Genomic DNA, 19,352 nt, shown 5'->3' with positions numbered 1-19,352 from the left:
CCCCAGGGTCACAGAGAGTTCAAAATAAATAAATCCATAAATAAATGTTGCAGGTACAAAAGATTACTTATAAATACTTTCCTGGAATCAGCTAGTTATCAGATCCAGGATGTCAAAAACTTTTAAGCTAAACAACACTTGAATCTTGGGTAGGGTTTTTATCCATTTTAGGTAGTTCCAAAAGTCTTCCCAGTCTGTGTTTTTATTCTCTGATTAGTTTTGGGTTTGCTAAGCATACATTCATAAGAGGCAGTCTCTGACATTGATTTAATCCAATCCTTCAATTCCAGGCCTTTTGTGGTCTTCCACTGCCCCAGGATGATCCTGCATGCTGTAACAAGTCCAACCATAAAACTGAAAAAGCTCCCTTAGGGACATTCAACATTCATTAACAACAACAACATTGATAAAAACAGTGTAAATATGTCCCCACTTCGACTTTACATTTCCGACATAAATAATCTGGAGTTAATTTCATTCTGTGAAGTCTGGTCGGCTGATAGTATCGAATTTTATACTGTATACATTTGCTTCTGGCTTCCTTTCCATACTTTCCATTCTCTGACAAAATTAAAAACATTCCTCATTTGTTTATGTTGTTTTCAAGTCCCTCTCCCAGAGGATTTTGATATTTGTTGCTCCACTACTCAGCCTATAATTCAGCATCTTATAAAAAAAATATAATTTTCTGCAATGTGTTTAAATTTGGAGGTCACACAACACCTCATTTGTAAGTGTCTCCACATATTCCCTTTTTCTTTTAAGTGGAATGTGTTAATTAAATCCACATCAGACATAAATCGTCCATCCCTATATAGATCTCCTATCGTGTGTATTCCACAGGTGTGCCACTGCCATGGCAATGTGGGATTAGAAAGCCCTACGCCACCTTTTTCTTTAGGTGCATATAATTTATTTAATTTTATTCTATCTTTTTACCTTCCCATATGAAATGCTTAACTAAATTCTGTCAGGGTTTGTGGTGTGGGAGGACACAGTTTGCAGGCAGACCAGGTAAATAAAGTTCCTTTATTTAATGCCAGGAGAGCAAAAGGTAACAGACTAAAAATCACACAATTAGTGGCAAAACTAGGTGAGGCAAGAACAAGACACTTAACAAGGAAACAGGATCAAAAAACAAGGTCCAAACACATAGCATGACATAACCTGGATAACGTGGCTGTAGCGTGGCATGGCAAAGATGAAGACGAGACTAAAACACAATCCCATTGGGTGACGACAAGACAAACTGGCAGGGAGTGCAGGGAAGACAGAGACTAAATACACAAGGGCCAGGGAAGACAACGAGACACAGGTGACACACATGAGGTCAGGGCAGGTAATCAAACAAGGAGGGAAACCACAGGAAGTAAAACTCAAGACAATGCACAGGGAGGACAGGGCTACCAAAGTAAAACAGGAAGCACAAGACAAGACACAAGAACTAAACAAAAACCCAGAGAAACAAAACACTAGAATTACAGGAAAATAACAATAACTAAACACAAATTACCTCAAAACCCAAAACAAGGAAAACAAAACCATAAACAACACCAGGTCGTGACAAATTCCCATATTGTTTAAAAATAGTTGGCGGTACTGTAATTGGCAACATCATAAGCATATAATTAAATTGAGGGGCTATAATTATTTTAACGACACTAATCTTACCCCACATGGTGAGTTTGATCTTTTCCCATTTTTCAAATTGTGTCTTAATTTTTAACATCACTGGACTGAAAAATTAACTCCTCCAAGTCTTTACTAAGTCTAGATATAGTATAAATAGTCCCTAGATATTAGATAATAGATAGTCCCTAGATATTGCATACTTTTCGGAACCCATTTGAACTTAAATTTCTCTTCACATTTATCCCAATTAATTATGTAACCTGGAACTTTGGAATAAGACTTTATTGTATCTATCAGATGTGGTAAGGAATTAAGTGGGTCAGTAACAAGTGTATGGATATCATCTGCGTAGAGCATCAGTTTGTGTTCTTGTTGACCACTAACTACCCCTTTGATTTCTTTATTTGTTTGAATACTCATTGCTAATATTTCTATAAAAATTATAAACAGCAGGGGGCTAAGGGAACATCCAAGAACATTAAATCATTTTGTGTTTATTCTGCCATTGGTATCCGATCAGCTTTGTTTTTGTCTATTATTTAAAAAAAGTCAGCAAAATAAATAATAATAATAATAATAATAATAATAATAATAATAATAATAATAATAATAATAATAATAATAATAATAATGTAACCATCTCCAAATATTAAATCTATTATTTGGGTACAAAGGTCCAGGCCCTACAAAGTCTGTAACAAACTTGTGTGCCATGATGGATGAGCAGCTGACCATGAGTCTGACTCTGTTGCCTCTTGTTTCTTTGAGTTTTTTTATGGACTTTTATGGACACCTTTTGTTTGGAATTCGGCCTGCCTCTCTGTTTGCATTTGGGTCCTTTAAAACCACATCACACAACAGCTTGGACTCAAATGTTAACATTTTAGACGTAGCCCAGATTAACAGTTTATTTACAAACTGATCCTCTTACACAGAGCTGACAATTTTGTCGTTGTTCAAGAGTTGTAATGTCTTGTAAGTTTAGTTTTTATGTGCCCAGAAGTGTTATTAATTTACTGTAAAGTGTGTTTCTTTTCTTTACATCTCTCCAAGTTTTTAGCTACATATGAGAAATGACTCAGTTCATTTCCATAGAGAGTCACTTTGCATCAGCAGCAGCATGCTCCAGTGATCTGGGAGACTTTATAGTCCTGACACTTGAACACTGGATGATGACTGACAACTATCCTTCATCACAACAGAAATCCTCCTCATCAAAAACATGACTTTGACCTGCGTCCTCATCTGGACTCTCCTCTGCTGCTGCTTCAAAGGTAAAGTCCAGAGAATCAAACTCCTCTCCTCTATGAACATCCATCCCTCTGAAATGAAGCCCACAAAACCATGACACTGCTTCATGTTTCTGTCTCTGTGTTCTCAGAGTCCAGAGGACAGGTCAGAGTGATTCAGCCTGGAGCAGTGACATCTGCTCTGGGAGGCTCCGTCACCATCAAATGTACGACCAGTCAGGATGTTTATAGCTCTAACCATTTAGCCTGGTACCAACAGAGAGATGGAGGAACTCCTAAGCTGCTCATTTATTATGCTAGCAGCAGATATTCAGGAACTCCAGATCGTTTTACAGGCAGTGGATCAAAGTCTGACTTCACTCTGACCATCAGTGGAGTTCAGGCTGGAGATGCAGCAGTTTATTACTGTCAGAGTTATCACTACATCAACAGTCAGCATGTGTTCACACAGTGAAAAAGTGTCGTACAAAAACCTCCCTCAGTCAGACTGAACAGAAACTGAACTGACTGCTGCAGCTGGAAGCTGCACACACTGACACACTTCACTGAACACACACATCAGTCATTGGTATAAACCATCATACAGATCACACACTGTGTCTGTCAAAGTTAAAGCACACATAATTAAAAACATCCATTAGACAGTAACATGTGTATTTTCTCTTTTCAATTTTTTGGTTCTTTTGGAGTCCATCAGCTTTATTATACACAACATCATCAAATTAGCATGCTGATGATATGTAATATCAATTGTAAATCTTTAATATCCATATTTACCTTGTGAATTTTGTTTTGAATAATTTTGTAATATTTATTTTCTATATTACTGTTAATTAAATAACAGTTTGGTTCATGTTGTTTATTTATTAACAGAATAATACCATGTTTCCTATTCCCTATTAATAAACATGCTTTTGAATATGATTTAAATATTGCACCAAAGATCAGAGTGAACCACTGCTCACTGATGAGATTATTTTACTCAAAGTTACAGTTTGTTTTAGTTTTACGATGAAAATAATATCTATGACTAATATAAAATGAATGAACTCACCTGATTGAATGAGTAGGTCCTCATAGTGTTTACATTTAATCAGCATTGGTACAAGCATGTGATTGTAAATATTTTTAAAATATTTTTAATGTGAGTGTTTTTTACTTGAATGGTTGTGAATAACATTAAATTATCATTGTACTGTGAGACATGAATAACACGCTGGAAGTAAAGATGCATTCTATTATGTCTGTTTTTATTGCTTTAAAATGTTGACATGAGTTTTATGAGAAACAACAAACAGACTAAAGATGCAATAAAAGACAAAAAACGAAGCAGACAGAATGATCAGAGTGAGAGCAGCATGAGAGTCACACTAAAAAAGCTCAAAACTAAGAACACCGGTCTCTCCTCAGTGTGTGTGAGAGTGGAGTCTGGGAGCCCTGGGTGGCCTCACAGGTCACAGAGCCCACCCTCCCCCACTGGTCTGCATTAATGCTCAGGGTGCTGCTCCAGCTGTAATGGCCGTCCTTCAGCATCGCAGGGCTCCTGCTCTCCTCCCAGCTGATGCTGCTGCTGCTGTCGTCCACCTTCCAGCTCAGACTCCAGTCTGAGGGGTAGCCCTTGTTGGCCAGGCATGTGAGTGTGGCCTTCCCCTGCTGCAGCTCCTCTGTGGAGGGGGGCAGCACCGTCAGGGTGGGGTTGACTCGGCCCACTGGAGGAGGAGAAAGAGAGGCAACATGAAGAAAGTTCACACAGAGAAAAGAAACTCCACCCTGCTGCTTCTGCTGCTCTTCATCAGAGTGGATGAAACTGGTCTTCAGTCTTTCACTTCCCTCTCTGAAATCAGTAACCATGGCAACCGACAGGCATCACTGCTGAACCATAGCAGCAGGCAGGTTTTACTACTAAAGATAAGAACTTTTAAACATGCACTTAAAAAATGAACCACTTTAAACATCATGATTTGAAGGATGGTATATAATTTACAGTGTTACCAGTTTTAAATTAAATCTCATCGCAGTTCTTCTCACTGACACACACATCAATTGAATCACAACACACAGTCTACACTGTTTAACAGCTGTAACATGAATCATGCTTCAAAGTGCTGCAGTCAGTCTGATATTCTCTGCTTATACTGAGCATGTTAGCAGTGATTCAATTCTGCAGTCTGTAAGGACGACTGAGGAAAAGTCATTTATTGTTTGAAGAAAATCCCATTTTACAAAGAGACTTTGACATTTACTCAACTACTATTACTACAGACTGTTCATGTGAATTCTACATTTCTTTAGATTTTTTTTAAACTTCATTTTTCAGCCTCAAAAATATTCTCTTCAATAAATGGCAGTGTTTTATTAAATAAATACAATAAAAATCAATTCAGCTATACTTTCTATCTACATTAAAGTGAAGACTCTAAGAGCGATTATATTATAAATAAAGCACTTGATAAAGCTGTTCTACATTTTCCTGAAACTCACCTTGTGCTCTTTAAAATGAACAAATATTGAAAGTAACTTCATTTAAACTTAAAAGTACTTACAGTTAACATCCAGTCTGGTTCCTTCACCAAAAGTCCACCACAGTGATACAAAGTGATGGAGGCGTCGTACAAAAACCTCTGACTGTAGAGAGACACGGCTCTCTGACTCTGAAACAAACAAACCCAACACAAACAGCCTCAGCCTGTAAAACTCAGCTGATTCATATGAACATGAATCAAAGGAGAGTCACAGAAAATACTGACATTATTTTAGATTGATTTCATTTGTATTCAATATGTCAAATTCAAACGGAGTCTTCTGCATGTAACAATCCAAACAAACATTTCTTTACAAATATTCAGCTTCAACAAATCTCCATAAACAGCCCTGATACATTCCTGATCAATGTTCTGATAAAGCGATTGATCCATTGATAAACAGCATCATCAGATTGATCCCAGTCCCTGTTGGAGTCACTCAGTTCATTTCCATAGAGAGTCACTTTGCATCAGCAGCAGCATGCTCCAGTGCTCTGGGAGACTTTATAGTCCTGACACTTGAACACTGGATGACTGACAGCTGTCCTTCATCACAACAGAAATCCTCCTCATCAAAAACATGACTTTGACCTGCGTCCTCATCTGGACTCTCCTCTGCTGCTGCTTCACAGGTAAAGTCCAGAGAATCAAACTCCTCTCCTCTATGAACATCCGTCCCTCTGAAATGAAGCCCACAAAACCATGACACTGCTTCATGTTTCTGTCTCTGTGTCCTCAGAGTCCAGAGGACAGGTCAGAGTGATTCAGCCAGGAGCAGTGACATCTGCTCTGGGAGGCTCCATCAGCATCAGATGTACTGCCAGTCAGAATGTTAATGGAAATTACTTATCCTGGTACCAACAGAGAGATGGAGGAACTCCTAAACTGCTCATTTATACTACTAGCAGCAGATATTCAGGAACTCCAGATCGTTTTACAGGCAGTGGATCAAACTCTGACTTCACTCTGACCATCAGTGGAGTTCAGGCTGGAGATGCAGCAGTTTATTACTGTCAGAGTTATCATTACATCAACAGTCAGCATGTGTTCACACAATGAAAAAGGGTCATACAAAAACCTCCCTCAGTCAGACTGAACAGAAACTGAACTGACTGCTGCAGGAGCTGGAAGCTGCTGCACACACTGACACACTTCACTGAACACACACATCAGTCATTGGTATAAACTGTCATACAGATCACACACTGTGTCTGTCAAAGTTAAAGCACACATAATTAAAAACATCCATTAGACAGGAACGTGTATTTTCTCTTTCCAATTTTTTGGTTCTTTTGGAGTCCATCAGCATTATTATACACAACATCATCAAATCAGACTTTACAATCAGGCCTGCTCGCAGTAGCATATGTGTATATGTGTGTGTAAATATGTGTGTATATATCCACTCCTAGCTAAGACCACACTATCTCCTGTATAATAACTTGGCCATGCAGTGCAATAACTTTTTTACAGCTCTCATGTATATAATCAGTTGGATAATCAGTTCGCACACATCATGCACAGAAATATTAAGAAACACAGTGAACAACAACATAACAAATGTCATTCCAAACAGTCATCATCTGCACACGTTCCAATATGTCATTTCTTTTTTGCTATTCTATATTGTAGCATCCAGCCCAGGGCCGGCCCAAAGCAAAATTTCATACTGCCACCTCAACATCAGATGCTTCGTCATCCATAAGCTGCACTGTGTATATGTGACTCAGAATCAGAATTACTTTATTTATTCCCGAAGGGAAATTCTTTTTTTTTGTTAGTGACAAATAAAAATCAAAGATGAAATTGAAATATATAATAAATATTTAAATACCTAGATAGCCTTTAAATCCCTGAGTTGTATCTAAAGAAGAACATATTTACTGTTGTATAAAAAACTTTACATAGTAAAGAGCATGACATGAATGTACAGTGTGTAATGTCATCTCTTTTGTATTAATCAATGTTATTTTTTTAAAATAGAAAATAAATACATTTTATCATGGACTTTTGGTGTGCAGCAAGTATGCTAGTGTTATTTCAACATTTGTGTTTTGATGTTATCTTATATTTTGGACTTTGCAGACAACAAACAACGTAGACATGAAACAAAGAATCCAAATGGCCATTTCAAGTAGTTATCAATTTCAACATTACATGGTTACAATCAATATGTCAGGGCTCGTCAGGAGGAGGACAAAGGTGCAGTATGCAGAGAGCGGTTCAAAACTCAAAAACAGTCTTTTATTTAAAGCCAGGAGGGCAAACAAAACAAACTAAAAATCACACTAAGCGTGGCAAAAGGACGTAGCAAGGCGAAGACACGAATTAAACAAGGACTAGAGCTAGGCTAAATCAAAAGTCAAGCAAAGAGGCAAACAATATCAAAATACATAGCTTGGCTTCTAGACGAGAACAAACCCCAGGAATGACAAAGACAAACTGGCACCCGGTGCAGTGGAGACAAAGACTAAATACACAGGACCAGGGAAGACAACGAGACACAGGTGACACAAATAAGGGCAGGGCAGGTAATCAAACAAGGAGGGAAGCCACAGGAAGTAAAACTCAGGAAAATACACAAGGTGGACAGGACTATCAAAATAAAACAGGAAGCAGGGCCTCCTACTAGCCTAGCTTGGAAAGGGGACTCCTCAGGCTTGAAGTGGAAAAGTCTTTTTCCATCTTGAGTTGAGATTAAATAATTGAGTTCAAGTTCTAGGCCTTATCAGTAGCTCACCATCAAAACCTGGCCTGGATGAGACACAGGGCCAGGGTTTCAGTGTGCACACAAATAACAGCAATTATTAGTAGCTGCATCAAATACATTTTCCAATTCAATATCAATGTACATCAATAAATACGATGTCAAAATAAATCACATACATTATTAATCAATATAAAACTGAACTGTTAGTGTTCATCAATGTATATTGATATAATATGTACATTCTGTAATATTGAACTATATTATTTTACAAAAGGCATTAGAACAATACTCTAATGCACAGTGCTAATATAATTCAATTCAATTCAATTCAGTTTTACTTATATATAACGCAAATTACAATCAGAAATTGTCTCAAAGCCATTCACAGAAACACAGAGCCTGAACCCCCTTAAGAGCACTGTGGCAAGGAAAAACTCCCTTTAAGAGGAAGAAACCTTGAGCAGGGCCCATCCATCCATCATCAACCGCTTATCCGGGGCTGGGTCGCGGGGGCACATGCCCGGAACACCTCCCCAAGGAGTTGTCCAGGAGGCATCCGAACCAGATGCCCGAGCCACCTCAGCTGGCTCCTCTCGATGTGGAGGAGCAGTGGCTCTACTCCGAGCTCCTCTCGGGTGACTGAGCTTCTCAATCTATCTCTAAGGGAGCACCCAGGCACCCTTCGAAGGAAACTCATTTCGACCACCTGTATTCGCGATCTCATTCTTTCGGTCACTACCCAGAGCTCATGACCATAGGTGAGGGTAGGAACGTAGATTGACCGGTAAATCGAGAGCTTCGCCTTTCGGCTTAGCTACCTCTTCAGCACAACAGACCGGTACAGCGCCTGCATTACTGCGGAAGCTGCACCGATCCGTCTGTCAATCTCCCTCTCCGGAACGAGACCCCGAGATACACAAACTCCTCCACTTGGGGCAGGAGCTCTCCTCCCACCCAGAGAGGACAAACCACCTTTTTCCGGTCGAGAACCATGGCCTCAGACTTGGAGGTGCTGATTCGCATCCCAGCTGCTTCACACTCAGCTGCAAACCGTCCCAGTGCACGCTGGAGGTCCTGGCTCGATGAAGCCAACAGGACAACATCATCTGCAAAAAGCAGAGATGAAATCCTGTGGTCCCTGAACCAGATCCCCTCTGGTCCCTTGCTGCGCCTAAAAATTCTGTCCATTAAATTTATGAACAGAACCGGTGACAAAGGGCAGCCCTGCCGGAGTCCAACATGCACCCAGAACAGGTCTGACTTACTGCCGGCAATGTGGACCAAACTCCTGCTCCGGCAATACAGGGACCTAACAGCCCTCAGCAGGGCCACGGACCCCATACTCCCAGAGCACCTCCCACAAGATGCCTTGAGGGACACTGTCGAACGCCTTCTCCAAATCCTCAAAACACGTGTGGACTGGTTGGGCGAATTCCCACGAACCCTCCAGCATCCTGTGGTGGGTATAGAGCTGGTACAGCGTTCCGCGGCCAGGACGAAAACCACATTGCTCCTCCTGAATCCGAGGTTTGACTATAGGCCTAATTCTCCTCTCCAGTACCCTGGCATAGACTTTCCCAGGGAGGCTGAGGAGTGTGATCCCCCTGTAGTTGGAGCACACCCTCCAGTCCCCCTTTTTAAAAAGAGGGACCACCACCCCAGTCTGCCAGTCCAGAGGCACTGCCCCCGATTGCCACGCGATGTTGCAGAGTCATGTCAGCCAAGACAGCCCCACAACATCCAGAGACTTAAGGTACCCAGGGCGAATCTCAACCACCACCGGTGCCTTGCCGCCAGGGAGCTTTTTGACTACCTCGGCAACTTCAGCACAGGTGATAAATGAGTCCACCACTGAGTCATCAGCCTCGGCTTCCATAATGGAAGGCGTGTTGGTGGAATTGAGGAGACCCTCAAAGTACTCTTTCCACCGTCCAACCACCACTTCCGTTGAGGTCAACAGCTCCCCACCTCCACTGAATACAGTGTTGGCAGAGTACTGCTTCCCCCTCCTGAGGTGCCGGACGGTTTGCCAGAATCTCTTTGAGGCTGACCGATAGTCCAAATTCAATCAATTTGCATTGATAAAGTTTCGGTTGTATGTAAACATTCAAAGAGTAACAGGACATTATTGGAGTTGTGGACACTTCATGTAAGTTTGCATTATTTGAGAAACAAAGCTTAAAAGCCCATGCTAACTGGCCCATTCAATTCAATAGGTCCGGCTAGGCTAGCGGTAGTATTACAATAGCTCGCGGCTAACAAGTCAATGCAAAACAAATGAAGCAGTTAATGCTAACGTTAGCTTCGAACAAACAAACACCGATTCCGCTCTGTAGCTGAACACAAAGCTGCTTTCGCTCAATGGTACGATCACGGTGGAGGCTCCTACAAGTCAACATTCAGTACATTTAATAAAAAGTGCTGTCAGTCAGTATTAAGTGAACCAAAAACTTTTAACCATACCTGCAGCAAACTTTTCCATACGTCCCCTCTGCAGCTACCAGTGGTGGTTTGAGGTTTGACTAATAGTGCTTGTCAATTCACTTGACGCGGTCATGTGACTATGTTGTTATTGGCCCAGCGCAGCCACATGACATACAATGCTATACTCGCGAGAGTACTTAATATAGCATATAAGAGCATTTTTTATTCCAAAGTGGTAGTAGGACCCCCAGCTCCATTAATCACATTGCAAGATCTGTCAGTGGACATAAGAGTTCTGGCATCCATTGGGACATCAAGGCCCTTCCTCCTTAAGATTTCAAGAAGTTCAGACACTGCTGTTTGTGGTACATTGAATTCTGCAGCCCATTCTGCAAGCCCATATGTATCATCATTATCATCTTCCAAGTCACAACATTCATCTACATTCAAATCACAGTCACAACCCGGGATACCACCTGGCATCCAGTTTTCAGAATCCAAATCATCATGGTGCGACAGGCCCTGGGTTCGAGACCTTGATTTGCTGCATGTGTGAAATCTCCCAGTGTGGCAACACACACACACTTTGCCACAACGAGTGCCTTTATAGAAAGTATCAGATCGGGACTCAAAATCAAATGACTCAGACTCGGACTCGAGAGCAAAAAAACGTGACATCCCAATTAAAAGCCCAACGAACCTAAAAGCTGATGATCTTTTATAGCCAAGCCTCTGTGTGTGTATGTGTGTGAAGGTGGGAGTCCAAATTTGGGCAATTCATTCTAGCATTGTATGTGTTTCCACATCTGCTTCTTATCAACTGGCTTGTTCTTAATTACATAGCCACTTCAACCGAGGACGAGTCAGGCTATCCTAGCCTACCTAGCTCTTCAACCCTTGAACTTAAACATTTCCTCAATTCTGGGAAGTAGCAGGACTGGGAAGCAAATCTGACAGTACATGAACATTTTTCTTCCACATAATCCACCCTCAGGTGGGTTCTTCTCACCTGACATGTGTCAATCAAATTAATGTGGTCATCAGAAATGTTACTATGTGTACACAGATGAGTCTATGTGTGCGTGAGTGAATCTTGACTAAAGAATGATGGCAAACTGCTTATGTGAAGTGCCAAATAAATGATAACTGACAGTTATATAAGTACATCACTATCACATGTGTGTCAACAAAGGTAAATCTGCATATGCATGAGTATGAACGATAACATGATAAATAATAACATGACAATGATAAGGATGTTCTCAGAGTGTAGGAGTGAAAAACCCTGTCGGCTGTTATCTCCAGGGAAAAGATTCCTACGGCCCCTCGCGCCAGGCGACCATGTTAACTGAGAACAGCTTTACAATGTATTACAATGTATTTAAACTACTACAAACATGTTTGTAGTTTAAACGAACAAATGACTATGGAATTACTGAAAACAACAAATCATCAAATGATTAGGAGATCACTAGATCAAAACATAAACTGATTATGAATGTTATAGAATTAATAATGAATATATGACAATGAATATGTGATGCTCTTTATTGAATGTAGGTCATCTTTCCTATGAGACTATGTGTTGCACTTTATGTGTATGTTATGTCATGTATGTCATGTATGTCACTTCACTCCTCATCTGAAATCCTCCAGATATGATGGCTCTGGGAACAGATCAGGCGTCTTCACTCCCAGCTCCTGGAGAGCGATGTGGTCTTGGGCCTGCTGTTGTAGAGTAGAGAAATTTAGCATGTGTCCCATCATCACATTTAGCTGTGTGTCCATCATCCGGTGGCACTGTCTCTTCAGCACGGGCACGATGTTCTTTTGGAGTTTGTGTCCTTGTTTGGGTTTTGTTTAGTTCCTGTTTCTCGTTGTCCTCGTAGTGTTTGTCTTGCCTTGTCTTGTGCTTCCTGTTTTATTCTAATAGTCCTGCCCTCCTTGTGTATTGTCTTGTGTGATTACCTGCCCTGCCCTAATGTGTGCCACCTGTGTCTTGTTGTCTCCCCTGCTCCTTGTGTGTATAGGCTTTGTCTCTTCCTCCACGCGTTGCCAGTTTGTGTCGTCAACTTTGGATGTCTGTGGGTTTCAGGCCCTGTTTGTGCTCCCAACCTTCGAGCCACCCCTCAGCCTTGATAGCTCTTGCTCTGGTAACGCTTTTTGTGTTTTCTGCCTTTGTTTTCCTGAGTTCTTTGTTATAGTTATTATTTACCAGTGTTCAGTGGTAGAGTTCCAGAGTTCCTTGCCGTAGTCCTTTGTTTTACCTAGTTTTTACCTGTGGCCTGTTTTTGCCCAGTGACCTTAGTTCTGTTTTGTGCGTGTTACAGCAGCCAGAACTTTCCTTTATTAAAAAGACTTTATTTGATTAGTAACCGCCCTTTTTGCTGTGCCTTAGGTGAGTTCAGTAATTTCCCATTCTGTCTTTAGCTACTGCTTCCACCCATAGCAGTCATTGTAGGAACCAGGCTCAGAGAGGCATGGATGTTTCTTAAAGTAGGAATCATCTGGGTAGCGTTTGTAATTGTAGATCTCTTCAGCAACCTTTTCCAGAATATCTGACAATGCTTTTGAACACAGCACCAGTCATGTTCGTCCTGTACTCTGCATTTCCCTTTTGTAACTGCAGTTCAGTGTCATAGGAGAACATAGGAATTGGAACCTCTCTTGGCCACATTTGGCTTCCTGTAGAGACAGAGCAGGACCGGCAGGAGTTCTGTGTCATCTGACTGCCCATTTGCAAAGTCATTACAGAAAGTGAGAATAATCTCCTGGCTGCCACCATCAGCTATTGAGATGAGCTGGACATTTGCCAAATCCTCAAGTTCTGTCATACATGTAAGGTTTACTAGTGCATCTCCAAAGGCTCTGTCTTGGTATTACATTTTGGAATTTCCCATCTAATCCACACAATTTCTTCACCTCATTCAAAAGCTGCTCCATTATCCATCAGGATTTCTAGGTGAAGTGGACTCAAACGCAGGACAGGATTCAGCTGATCAAAAGTTCAAAAGGTTTAATGCACAAACTGTGTTCGGTAAACAGGTAATCAGTCCAGCCAGTACAAAGGGGTTAAGCAGAGACAGGTCCAGAACGAAGGCAAATGTGATCACACATGGAGCAGGCAGTCATCATGAGGAGGGGAAACCAAGACACCTGAAACGAGAGGGAAGTTAATAACTACAAAATAAAATGGTAAACTGATAACTTTTGGAAATAACACCAAACCAGATGGAGGCGACCTCCATCAGGTAGAATAAGCTTTCTAAAGTTATCAGGGCTCAGCTAACTGTTAACTTATATTTCACAATTTCACATTAAACGAAATGTATAATACTGCAGTTTTATAAACAAGTATTATCCTTAAAGAGTCCTGTTGTATTTTATGGCACAATGTTTCACACTTACATTTGATTTAGAATTAAAGTATTTTAATGAAAATTGACAACAACTTTAAGAAATGTAATTTCGTTTTTTCCTACATGTGACCAAAAACACTTGCACTGTATGTTTATTTTATTGTATTTCTATAACAAAAACACAGGGTGAACAGAGGAGAAACGCATTACATCAGTAAAAAAAAATGTTTTGACAATTTTCACATGCACTACTGTCCAATATTGTTCTTTTGCGATGACCTTAGGTCGTGATGATGCTTCAACAAAATGTGGGCCAGCCCTTTCTACCCATCTCACCTCTCTCAGTTCACAGCAAGCAGCCGAATAACTTTGTCTGCCTGAGCCGGAGTACTCTGGAGTCATGCAAGTCAAGGCTTGATCCTCATATAGCAACCGTCAATTGCTCCAGCAGCTTTGCGAAAACCTCTGTGTCTTGCCAGCCCTGCAAACCCCTGGGATACTGTCACCAGGTCTTCTGCAGTCTTGGGGAGGTAGATGATCTTGTGGCGAATGGCCACCACCTCCTCAGTAACCTGATGCGGTGAACAGTGGAGCAAGGTTGCAGTGAATATTTTCACACTTTGGGGGTGCTGTGAGTTTTTGAACACGTTAAGGAGGTCAAATTTGCAATACTGCGAGCAGAAGAACAATCAAGTATAATAATAAACGCATAGTAGACGCAGGGGCATCTGGACACCCCCCCCCCCCCCCTGCAGACCCTGGGTCATACAGCGAATAGACTATTAGTGTTTATTCCCTAATAAGGTAAAGCTCATAGGTTGTGAGTCCGATCTAGTGATGACGATAACATGGGGCACTCAGGAGAAAAACACATTCCTTTAGAATCTGGCTTTTATCAGGTCAAAGGTGCTGCTGTCCTTAGTCTGAATTTTATCTCGTACCAACCGGAGCTCTCTCCAGAGAGCAGAAAAACAACTGATCTCATCTGCCACAGCATGAACTGCAGAAAACAAAGTTATATGACACACTATGAAATGTGTGAAATTACTTCTTAATACATTCGGTATCCTCGAATTACTTTGATTTTCTATAAAACTTCCTAACACATAAACACCTATGAAAATCACATTATTAAGTGATAAACATACTTATATATCTGAACACACTGCATGTTAACATTGTGCAGAATAAATTCTTTCACCCTACACAAGGAAGCCCACAAGGTAGTTGAGCTGAGAGAGCTGGGATCCCAACACCTGAGGTGCTTCCAACAAATGAGACAAGACCTATAATGCCTTATTATAATTACATGTACCCAGAAGACTTTGAAATTCATTTTTTTCCATCTCTCTAAGAGTGTTTCATATGTAACCTTCTAATACTTAAGCTACACATGAGAGATGAGTTCATTTCCATAGAGAGTCACTTTGCATCAGCAGCAGCATGCTCCAGTGCTCTGGGAGACTTTATAGTCCTGACACTTGAACACTGGATGACTGACAGCTGTCCTTCATCACAACAGAAATCCTCCTCATCAAAAACATGACTTTGACCTGCGTCCTCATCTGGACTGTGCTCTGCTGCTGCTTCACAGGTAAAGTCCAGAGAATCAAACTCCTCTCCTCTATGAACATCCGTCCCTCTGAAATGAAGCCCACAAAACCATGACGCTGCTTCATGTTTCTGTCTCTTTGTCCTCAGAGTCCAGAGGACAGGTCAGAGTGATTCAGCCTGGAGCAGTGACATCTGCTCTGGGAGGCTCCGTCACCATCAAATGTACGACCAGTCAGGATGTTTATGGCTCTGACCGTTTATCCTGGTACCAACAGAGAGATGAAGGAACTCCTAAACTGCTCATTTATTATGCTAGCAGCAGATATTCAGGAACTCCAGATCGTTTTACAGGCAGTGGATCAAAGTCTGACTTCACTCTGACCATCAGTGGAGTTCAGGCTGGAGATGCAGCAGTTTATTACTGTCAGAGTGCACATTACATCAACAGTCAGTGGGTGTTCACACAGTGAAAAAGTGTCGTACAAAAACCTCCCTCACTCAGACTGAACAGAAACTGAACTGACTGCTGCAGCTGGAAGCTGCTGCACACACTGACACACTTCACTGAACACACGGACAAGGCTGGATAATCAGTTCACACATCATGCACAGAAATATTAAGAAACACAGTGAACAAAACCATAACAAATGTCATTCCAAACAGTCATCATCTGCACACCCTTACTTTCCAATATGTAATTTCTTTTTTGCTATTCTATATTGTAGCATCCAGCCCAGGGCCAGCCCAAGCCTTTATGGGGCCCAAAGCAAAATTTCATACTGCCACCTCAACATCAGATGCTTCATCATCCATAGGCTGCACTGTGTATATGTGAATCAGAATCAGAATTACTTTATTTATCCCTGAAGGGAAATTCTTTTTTTTTGTTAGAGACAAATAAAAATCAAAGATGAAATTGAAATATATAATAAATATCTAAATACCTAGATAGCATTTAAATCCCTGAGATGCATCTAAAGAAGAACATATTTACTGTTGTATAAAAAATGAAGAAAAAGACGAAGACAAACTGGCACCCAGTGCAGGGGAAACAAAGAATACACAGGACCAGGGAAGACAACGAGACACAGGTGACACACATGAGGGCAGGGCAGGTAATCAAACAAGGAGGGAAACCACAGGAAGTAAAACTCAGTAAAATACACAAGGTGGACAGGACTATCAAAATAAAACAGGAAGCACAAGACAAGACAAACAGGACACAGGAACTAAAAAAAACCCCAGAGAAACAAAACACTGGCCCTAGAACTACAGGAAAACAACAATAACTAACACATATTAAACTAAAAACCCAAAACAAGGAAAACAAAACGAGAAAGGAACACCAGGTTGTGACACGATGTGATTGTGCCTTAAATGTTATTCATTCAGCTTCCCAAATTCTCCCAATGTCCATATGCTGCACAGCGGCCTGAAAGGGGCAGTGTGGAAATTGTCTGTGTGGAGAGGGACATGGCAGACATAATGCAGAGGGGCAAAGGTTTGTGTAGGCTACAGGGGCCTCCTACTAGCCTAGCTTGGAAAGGGGACTCCTCAGGCTTGAGGTGGAAAAGTCTTTTTCCATCTTGAGTTGAGATTAAATAATTGAGTTCAGGCTCTAGGCCTGGTAGCTCACCATCAAAACCTGGCCTGGATGAGACACAGGGCCAGGGTTTCAGTGTGCACACAAATAACAGTAATTATTACTAGCTGCATTAAATACATTTTCCAATTCAATATCAATATAACATCCATCAATGTAATAAATCACATACAATATTAATCAATATAAATTAACAAAACTGATATCGTGCATCAATGTATATTGATATAATGTACATTCTGTAATATTGAACTATATTATTTTACAAAAGGCATTAGAACAATACTCTAATGCACAGTGCTAATATAATTCAATTCAATTCAGTTTTATTTATATAACACATTTTACAATCAGAAAAAAAAAATCACAGAAACACAGAGCCTGAACCCCCTTAAGAGCACTGTGGCAAGGAAAAACTCCCTTTTAGAGGAAGAAACCTTGAGCAGTTATAGGACAACAACAACAACAAATTCAATCAATTTGCATTGATAAAGTTTCGGTTGTATGTAAACATTCAAAGAGTAACAGGACATTATTGGAGTTATGGACACTTCATGTAAGTTTGCATTATTTGAGAAACAAAGCTTAATCAAATGCCCATTCAAATCAATAGGTCTGGCTAGGCTAGCGGTAGCATTACAATAGCTCGCACAAACAATAGCTTCGAACAAACAAACACAGATTCCGCTCTGTAGCTGAACACAAAGCTCCTTTCGCTCAATAGTACGATCACGGTGGAGGCTCCTACAAGTCAACATTCAGTACATTTAATAAAAAGTGCTGTCAATCAATATTAAGTGAACCAAAAACTTTTAACCATACCCGCAGCAAACTTTTCTATACGTCCCCTCTGCAGCTACCAGTGGTGGTATCAGGTTTGACTAACAGTGCTTGTTAATTGGCTTGACGCGGTCATGTGACTTTGTTGTTAGTGGCCCAGCGCAGCCACATGACATACAATGCTATACTCGCGAGAGTACTTAATATAGCGAGAGCGATTTTGCATGAGAAATACAGCAGAGGAGAGAGATTACTGATTTTTTTACCCAGGTTACAGGCGCTCTTTGGGCCCCTATAAGCGACCGGGGGCCCTAAGCTGCCGCATAGTTCGCTTATGCCTTGGGCCGGGCCTGGTCCAGCCAGACTTTAAGAAGAACTAAACAGGAAAGCGAAAAACAAAGATCGTGGTTTCCTTGCAAAATTGCTAGGTAAATACTGCCTGGTAGAAACCAAATATGCTGACATTGCAACAAAAAACTTATTGCGGTGCTGTTTATAATCTTGCCTACCAAATTGCTCATCTGTCCTGAGCTCTGCTGATGTTTCATGTGCTGGCCTTTTTGAGTGCACCTCTCACACCCATAATAGTCCGTATAGCCTTTGGCGCATTTAAGAAAGGCACGAGCAGGTGCATCACAAATAAAAGCATCTGGTAATGCTACTCTGAAATGTACACCATTGTACACAATGCCACTCTGAGAAATGGCTTTTATATCTACAATTAATTCTTGCAAATACTCTTGCACATTTGAGGGTTTGGACACACCTGAATACACTCCAATTACAAACACACCACACCCTGGAATTTCCTTAATCCTGCCCAGAATAGGCCACAGACTGATACTGGAGCTACGGAATAAGGGCAATCCATCAATGTTAAGTCGAAGAGTGAGTGTATCAGTCACATTTGGTAAATGTCCTAAAGATTTTAGTTCAGCTATGAGAGCGTTTTCGATTCCAAAGTGGTAGTAGGACCCCCCAGCTGAGAAGAAGCTGTTCTTGTGGCATGAGGTTCTGGTCCGAATGGACCGTAACCTCCTGTCTGAAGAGAGTGGCTCAAAGAGTCCATGTCCAGGGTGAGAAGGGTCAGCTGTGATCCGACCTGCACGCCTCAGAGTCCTGGAGACGTACAGGTCTTGGATAGATGGCAGGCTGCAAATGAGGAAATGTTACAATCGTAAAACAAATCAGAGGAATCTTCATCTTCTAAATCATTTCAATAAAAAGGAACAAAGGACAAAATCACCTAATTCTCCTACTCTAAGTCCATTCTCTTCCAAACAATGATACAGCAGTACTCATTGGCATGTTTAAGAAAACCAGAGGCAACAGACATGAAAAAAGCAAACAAATGGCGTTTCAGCCCGTGGAAGAGAGAACACTAATGGATATTCACCCCTGCTGCTGTTGTCAATTTGATTCAAACAAAAATTCAGGAGCCAGAAGTCTGCCTTCAGTGGGTGTAAAAAGCCCAATGAACCTAAAAGCTGATGACCTTTTATAGCCAAGGCTCTGTG

General features: G+C 41.0%; 1 gene segment (V, D, J or C); it reads left to right on the top strand.

Annotated features, from left to right (window-relative positions):
- The first annotated feature begins 2,814 nt into the window (after positions 1–2,814).
- On the top strand, positions 2,815–3,336 carry LOC114440300 (Ig kappa chain V region K-25-like). The segment is given in 2 exon segments: positions 2,815–2,906; positions 3,014–3,336. Coding segments are annotated over 2 exon segments (375 nt in total).
- The last annotated feature ends 16,016 nt before the right edge of the window (positions 3,337–19,352 follow it).

The sequence above is a fragment of the Parambassis ranga genome, chromosome 1 (assembly GCF_900634625.1).
Source record: "Parambassis ranga chromosome 1, fParRan2.1, whole genome shotgun sequence".
Classification (NCBI taxonomy): Eukaryota; Metazoa; Chordata; class Actinopteri; family Ambassidae; genus Parambassis; species Parambassis ranga.
This window is presented reverse-complemented; position numbering and strand designations above follow the sequence as displayed.